We start from the raw sequence: 8,119 nt of genomic DNA, 5'->3' as shown, positions 1-8,119 counted from the left end.
CCTTCCAGCCCTAATGTCTATGAAATCTATGAAATTTTTTCACCCATTCCATATGGCTTTCATTATACTCTTTCCCTGTATCACTGTCTTCTGTTGTCTTCTATTCACCTGCTCCTACTTCTGGCTCCCTTTCTCTTATGTCCTAACTGCCACAAGAAAGGATTTAAACAAAGGTATGTTTATTTTCCCAATGACTCCTTTATATTTACCACATTCATGAGGTAAAGCATATGCATTCCCCAAAGTGGAAGCAACTCATCCAGTGATTCAGCAATTCAACCAGTATCAACCCCAAGTTTCAACTCTGAATATCCCAACCTGCAGGGTTAGAGGAGTACTGATTTCAAAGCCTCACAAGATGGACAGACATTCATGAACCACCGCCCCCCCCCAAGACACGCACACATTTTTCACTTTTCCAAAGGGTTTCATGCATGATTTAGCTTCCATGAACTCCCAAATTACTGACCACAGTAAGACAACTATGAAACAACAAAATCCAAGGTTACTAAAATGAGGAAGACCCCCTAAGTCTTCACGCAGGAACACATATATGTCACATTTTTAAAAGATCCAGTTATCCAAACAAAACACGTTCAAACATTTTTCCTACGGATGTGAAGTGTTTCTCTTCTTGCTATTCAAAGACGACACAACACGTTTAATAAAATAGACAACTGGTTGAAATGAACCATGAAAAGCTTGAAAACCAAATGGCAAATTATCCTGAGAAAACTGTGCGACTGCAATTAAACAACAATTTAAGAGAAATTAGACATACTTTCTTCCTGCAGTCGAGCCATGATCTGAACATCAGTGAGGTCCTGTAGTTTGTATCCCATGGAGATAGAATCATCCTCAAGTTCCGAAGTGCTCAGTTCACTGTCTATTGATGACTGAGGGCTGAGAGGGGAACTTCTGGAAGTATAACCTACACAAAAGAACACATTCATTTATAGCTAAGTGTCACAAAGTGCTGGCATCCAAATTAATTTTATTTGCTCATAGAAAGTCAATGGAAAAAGACTCCTATTAACATCTCGCTTATTGATTTCATGCTTGTGAAACATGGAAGACATTCTAGAATACAAATCCCTCTGTTTGATAGTGAAAAAGGTATACCACAAATAAAGAACAATTTACTCAGCTCAATTTTGATTACTTGATCCAGCCTTTATTCTAAAACACCTCAAACATTTGAGATGCTCTTGGCTGAGCAGGGGGTCTCCTCTAGGAAACGAGAGCATCAATGTGTCACGAACTTCACCCACTCTCCTACGTGCACGGTTTCTGAGTTATTTTCAAATACCTATTTATTACAGTTTTTTAAAAACTATTTATAATTATAGTTGGACCAATTGGTAATAACAATCCAGGCCCCAGTATGCTAGTCATTGTACAAACATATAAGATAGAAAGTCCTCCCCACATAGGTCTTACAATAGAAAAGGAAACTGGATTCTATTCCTTTGGGACTAGTTACATGAGTAATTAAGTAAACTGGTTCAGTCCACCAAGTGCAGCCTAATGAAGGTACTGGGACTGCATAGATGAAACTGAGGGTCTCTGTGCCAGAATCTATGGCTGCTTGTAGAAGAAGCAGTGCATTACTTCGACCTGGCTTTGCAGCATCTGTATAGATCAGACCCTGCAGCGAGACCTTTTGGTGCTTTAATTTAAAGCTGATTCAATCAGCTACTAAATAAAAGCACCCAAAAAGCCCCATGAAAGCATTCTATCTATACAGACTTTGGGAAAGCCAGGTCCAGTTAACATGCTGCTGCTTCTGGGCATCCACTGGGCTCAGCATGGGAATGTCCTAAGTTTAGTGCCATTTAACATTTTTTTTTTTTTGTTAACCTCCGCAAGCAGCCTTTATTACCAGTGGCAACATGAGAGAGAGTGTGGAGAACTTTAATTCAAGCCCAAGCGAGCTTCAAGGGTTAACAGGAAAAAGGTACAAACATTATTTTTTCTATAAGCTGAGTATAGTTGAAATGGAGGTCTTAAAACAAAATACACAAACCCATCCCACCAGTGTTACTTTTACTGACATTTTCTTGATCCAGCCACACATACAGTACATTCAACCACTATCAGTTTATTGTGCAGCATAAGAAATATTGAGCACAATTTATCTTCACAGCAGTTATGAAAACATTCAAATGAACATGCATCATATTGCAACATTTCCATACTTGAAGACTTGACAGGAATTTTTCTTTGTCCAGTCTCCAAACTAAATTGTGGCTTCCTTCAATAAGCTGGCAGCAAAGCTCACAAATTGTTTATTTCAAAAGCAATTAAATTACATGATTTATAATTCTGAAAAGAAAAAACAAATCAAATCAACTATTTTGTCAGGATTAAGATCAAAGTGTTGATGAACTATTCCAGTTTCAGGAAAGTCTCATAAATAAAACTAAAAAACAGAATTTTCAACAGCCAGCGGAGACTATACCTTACACCACATTACACATATTTAGAACTGAATTGTTGGTTGCTGAAACTTGCCTACTTTAGTAATCATGAGACATTCCTGAAACTAAAATAGGTTTTCAATACTTTGGTCTCTTTGCTGAAAACACATGTTAACACTGCAAAGAGGCCAGGGTTTCTGTGGGCAATATCTTTATCCCAATCATGTACCTGGTCCAGTAAGACATAGATCAGTGGTTCTCAATCTTTTTAGACTCAAGGCTCCCCTTGTCAGACTCAAAGCACTCCTCAGAAAATGCCAGCTCTTAGTTTCCATTTGTTTTTTGTTTACAGAAAAATAACACTGCAATTTTTCTCTTGCAAAGAACTCAGAAAGATCACAAGTCATTAAAACTATGGACCTTTATTTGAAATCACTCTATTTATCTTGTGAATCATGCCTGCACACCTAACACTGATAATACTGAGTGACACCCTTGAAAAGATCTCAAGAATCACTGACTTAAGACAAACTTGAAATAGATGCATTTTTCTGATCCACTAAAAAATATCACTCACAAAAATCATTGCCTGGAACATCATGACTACAACATCCCTCCAACATTACTTTAACACTGCAAAGTTATGCATGAGTGTTTCTGGGGTTGAAGTCTCAGTTTAATTTTGCCTTTGAATAATATAAATATATGTTCATATTATTTTTCCAAATTTCTAGAATCTTCTAGCTCAGGTTTAGGTTCACAAATCATTTAAATCTGTTCTGCAAGGTCAGGGGAGTTAACAGATGCCACTTTGAATACATATCCAGAAAAAGTGGCTGCCATTCTTTGCTCTCTAAGCTAGTCAGATGTGATTCTATGTAAAAGCCAGAGTATGAAACCATGTTTTAAATGCCTTGTGTTTCCATTTATTGTAAAAGAACTTCCATTTTCCATCTCAGTGTGAGAAGGTGCAAGCTTCTCAGCACTAGGTAGGTCTTGATTTTTGGAAACAAAGTGCCCGGACAGATCAGCATGCCACTTTTGGTGCTACTGCCCCTGGACTACAGCTGTCACCTATCAAAGGGAAAGGAAATGATCTCCTCCACCTCCACTGTATTTAAGCACAGAATGGAGAAGCAAATCCAACACTGTGCTAAAAAAATGCAATACAAGCCTTCTGCCACCTGGTCACCACTAGAACTAAAAATTATACTTCCCCAAGCTTCATATTCTACCTTCACTTGTTTAGCGCATCTTACAAAGGAGTAACAAGTGAGGACAAATCATTGTGTCATGTAAGGCTTCTCCAGTTAAAATAAGACTATGTATAAAAGCCAATTCACTATAATACATTATGTAGAATAGGGGATAATCCTCCACTTAGTAAGTCCTATAGCTAAAATTCTTGACATTTTTAACTAACAGTTAGGCATTTAGTATATCGCTGTTAAACAACAAAGGAATTAGATTTAGTAAAGCAGTTTTATAAGCAACAAGTTAAAAAAAAAGCATTACCTGTCCTTTCAGGTGTTAGTATTGCTTTATTCGAGGTTTTAGAGAAGTTGGGACTATTAAAGCCATTGCTATATGGGGACAGTCTTGCAACAGGACTATAAGGGAAAGCCAAGGAGACAGGCGTAGAGAAGAGATTCCGCCATCGGCTAGCTGTTACAGATGCAAAGAAAAAAAATTAAACGTTTAAGGTTATAAAGGGAATATTACCTTATCAAGATAAAATAATAAAATCATAATCTGTTCACTATAACAGTCCATGTCAAGAAGAAAATGGCCCAAAGTTCAATAGCAAAACAGAAGAATTTTTACTTTTTTTTGTGGATAAATGAGAGAACAAGCCACTTATTTAATGTATTATTTACAATAACATTGCAAAGCATTTGGTCTACTCAGCAATATAATAGGCAAGAGTAAGCTAACTGAAGCTCCAGCACCACGTGGCTTCCAGCTGCATCACCAGACCAGGGAGCACAGGGCTGCAGCAGTACCCCAGAGTGCACCAGTACCCCGGAGTGTGTGTGTATGTGTCTGTGTAGGGAGGGGCAGAGTGTGTGCGTATGTTTGTACAGTGAGTCCCGCACACACCCCCCACCATACACATGCACCCACACACCCCTTTGCACTACCATACACAGACCACCACACCCACACAGCACCCCACATATGCACACCCCCCCACATGCTCCCTCATCCCACACTCCCACAGACACACCCACATACCCCCACAAACCTATACCCACCCCTCCATGCCCCCCACAACATACAAGAGTAAAACTTCATTTCAAACTATTATGCAATCACCTCTAGGTATACTACACAAACGCATGTAAATCAGGACAAAAATATTTTTTGAAATCAAATTAATGAATGTTGTAAATGTTCGATTTTTAGAATATAATTTGGCATTTTTCTGGTTCCAAGATGGCAAAATCCCTTGCTGAAAGGAGTACTTCCAGGGACAAAGGGAGGGACTTCTGGTGGCAAAGATCAGGAGTTATGGGACAGAACTTCCAGTCACGGGAGGTGACCAGGAGCGCGGCACCTGTCAAGGGCCGGGGCTACCCATGTGGCCCTCGACAGCTTGCCAAAACTCAGTAAGCAGCCCTCTGCCTAAAATAATTGCCCGCCCAAGGTTTCTAACAGATGGGTACGGATAGATTTAATAAACTGCTATCCAATGGTATGCAAAACTATTGGTTCAGAGATGATACCTTTTATTTGACCAACTAAAAAAAAAATCACAAAAAAATTATCTTTCTTTGCAAGCTTTCAGGTGCCCTTCTTCAGGCTAAGGGAAAATTAAAGCTTGCAAAGACAGATAATACCCAAACCAAAAATTGGGGATTTTTTTTTTTTAGTCAGAGAAAACCAGGATCCGTGCTGATCATTACATTTCAGTTTAGAGTAGCAGGAAGAAAAATTTCCTTCTCTTTAGCACAACCAATGTGAGGGATTTACATAGGTAAATGGGAAGTGTACTAAATTGTGAGGATTTTTAGTTCCCCTGCTGAGCTCTTCAGGTGCAAGCAGCTCCTCACCTGTTCAGAAAAAAACTCCCACCCATGGTTTCCCAATCCCTTTAAAGGGTGTACAAATCAACCTTTTCTACCGTGCATTCAGACCAACACCACATTCAGACCAACACCAAACTTCTCCCTTTGAAGCTACTGTGTTGCAGAAAATATGTAGCACTGCTGAGAGAACAAAGGAAGCGCTCATTACCATTAGTGGAACAAAGCAATCTGCAATGGAAGTGAAGAATCTGCAATGCCCTAGAATCCCTCATGGTGTGACAAAAATTAGACTAAGGAATGAGGGCATAATCATGCAAAATAAAATCTGCTTGGCCAAGGAAATAGTGTGATCCCCTCCCTTTCCCAAGACAACACAATTCCTCAACCTTTCAAAAGAAAAAGAAAATTAAAGCTCTGAGGTCTTAACAAAGATGCACTGGCACAATATCTAGCCACACTGTCTACAACTCATCAATCCTATTACTCTTTAGCATTAAACACACCCAGTTTCATTCCACAGGAGTTCAACTACACAGACTGTCTTAAAGAGAACGCTCAGTATAACTGTACCTGTAATTTTTAAACTTTTTATTAACACTCAGTACCTGTAGTTAAAGATCACCATTCAATAACAACGGATTACACTGACAGGATCACAAAGAACTATTCTCTCATCCAACACAAGCTGTTTTGTAACAGTTTGAACACTTGCCAGGCCAATTAGCTGCCTGCATGTTCTCACCCACAGATGTGGTCAACAATACAGCACAAATAAACAGCATTCATCACTTTGTACAATAACGACTGTGAACAGCCCCACCAAGCACAAACCTACAGTTATTGTGGTTATGACAGTAAGAACCCACACTAAGAAACACAATTAGTATTTATGGCAAACAAGAAGATTTCAAATTACTTTTTTCAGTTTGTGCTTTCAAGAAAAGACAGAAGTGATAAAAATATACACATATACGTATAGACTCATCAAAAAACCTGAACAGGACAAAAAGGAAACAAAAGTGGCTCGTTTTGGATGTTTTGACCAGAGTATCTAACTTTACTGAATTTAAATTTCATTACTTAGCTCAGCTTTTTAGATTCAAATTTACAGGAAGTATTTGTTTATTTATTAGATTTACATCCTGCGCTATCCAAAAGACTCAGTTCATTTGGACTCCATTTTAATAAAACAAAATAAAGTCTTGTGATGCTCATTTTTATCTTAAATCAGTCACTCCTGCAATAGTGACTAATTTTGAGGCTCACGTTTCATTTAAGAAATAAAATAAAATAAAGCAAGTTTCTAAAAACAGAACTTGTAGAAAAAAGTTTCCAAACTAGTCTGACATGTACCCTACAGATTGTAAAGATGGACCCAAGACTAACAGAGCATTAAGAACAAATATGTAGGAGTGGGAAATGAAGAATCTTGAAGTAAAGAAGCTTCTGAGAGCTGCTCTCTTTAGTAAGGGAAAAAGGTTGCAGCACAGCAAGAATGCAAGCTCTCGATCACATGGAGTTGTCTACATTGCAGAAAGAGATTAAAGAAATTGAAGTTCTGTACTATAGTTTATCACAGATGGCCTCCAACAAATAAATTCAAATCAGATTTAGACCTCTGGCTGCAGACAGAAGTTATCACTTAAATCAGTTTGTGCGTCAGAAACTGATTTAAACCTGTAATGGAACAGAAGGTCAGTGCACATAAACTAGTTTCAAAATGGTCAAAACCAGTTTGACATAAACCCAGTTGAATGTAGTATCAGGCTTAACTGATCTGGCTCAAGCAGGTTTATGCAATGTCTGTCCCAGACCAGGTTTAACTTAAACCAGACTCCTCCAGCATCCTGGCATGCTCTTTGGGCTGGGTTCTCTACTCCAGCCCAGGCAAGCTGGTCCTGCTCCTCTGCTCCGCAGCTGGAACAGGGACAGGCTAGGGCAGGCAGGGTCTGGCCAGAGAGGGGTTTAATTCCCCCCTCTCTATCCCACCAGCAGAGACCCAAGCCAGGTCTGCCAGACACTCCCCCCTTGCTGCCGCAGCAGCGGAACACCATGGTCCCTGAGGCAAAGGCGAGCAGGGAGGAGAGTTAGTCTTCCCTCTGCCCCATTGGCAGCTGGGTCTTCCCATCATCACTGCTGCACTTGGAACAAGGCCCCTGCTGTCCCCTCCACCAGATGCTGGAGGCAGGGGGAATAACCCCTGTCCCTACCCCCCACCCCAAGGGGCTCTGCTGGCCAGCATCTCTCCATGCCCCCACCATGCTGCTGCAGCAGGAGGCGGCAGGGCCCTTGCTAGGGGCAGCAGCCCCTGTCATAATGTCAGGGAGCATGAGCCACTCCGCAGCAGGGGCACTGCACTGCAGGGCAGGTCAGGGTAGGCAGAGCTGCAGCAGGCTACACAGCAGCACTGGGGTCTGGAGGGGGCCAGAGCCCTCCAAGGCCCAGCAGCACTGCCATGCTCCACAGTAGCTCTGCCCACCCTGCAGTGCAGCCCCCAGCCAGGAATGGGCTCCCAAGGGAGCTGGCTGGTGGTCTCCCCTACCCTGGGGGTCTTCAAGAGGAGGTTGGATGGGCATCTGGCTGGGGTCATCTGAACCCAGCACTCTTTCCTATCTATGCAGGGGGTTGGATTTGATGATCTACTGAGGTCCCTTCCGACTCTAACATCTA

The 8,119-nt window shown here is 40.9% G+C and overlaps 1 protein-coding gene across 2 annotated transcripts in view; it reads right to left on the bottom strand.

Annotated features, from left to right (window-relative positions):
• The window catches only part of SLAIN1 (SLAIN motif family member 1), a 130,797-nt gene that overhangs the window by 41,977 nt on the left and 80,701 nt on the right, over positions 1 to 8,119 (bottom strand). The window contains exons 3-4 of one of the 2 annotated variants that reach the window (XM_019525266.1): positions 3,936 to 4,085; positions 782 to 931 (exon numbers count right to left, since the gene is read on the bottom strand). In XM_019525266.1, coding sequence (XP_019380811.1) covers positions 782 to 931; positions 3,936 to 4,085 — 300 coding nt within the window. The remainder of the gene's footprint in view (positions 1 to 781; positions 932 to 3,935; positions 4,086 to 8,119) is intronic. The other variant, XM_019525267.1, reaches the window with a different exon arrangement.

Source organism: Gavialis gangeticus, unplaced genomic scaffold (assembly GCF_001723915.1).
Source record: "Gavialis gangeticus isolate Ggan-Ray unplaced genomic scaffold, GavGan_comp1, whole genome shotgun sequence".
NCBI classification, from domain to species: domain Eukaryota; kingdom Metazoa; phylum Chordata; order Crocodylia; family Gavialidae; genus Gavialis; species Gavialis gangeticus.
Note: the sequence above shows the minus strand (reverse complement) of the source record. Positions and strands in the feature narration are given on the sequence as shown.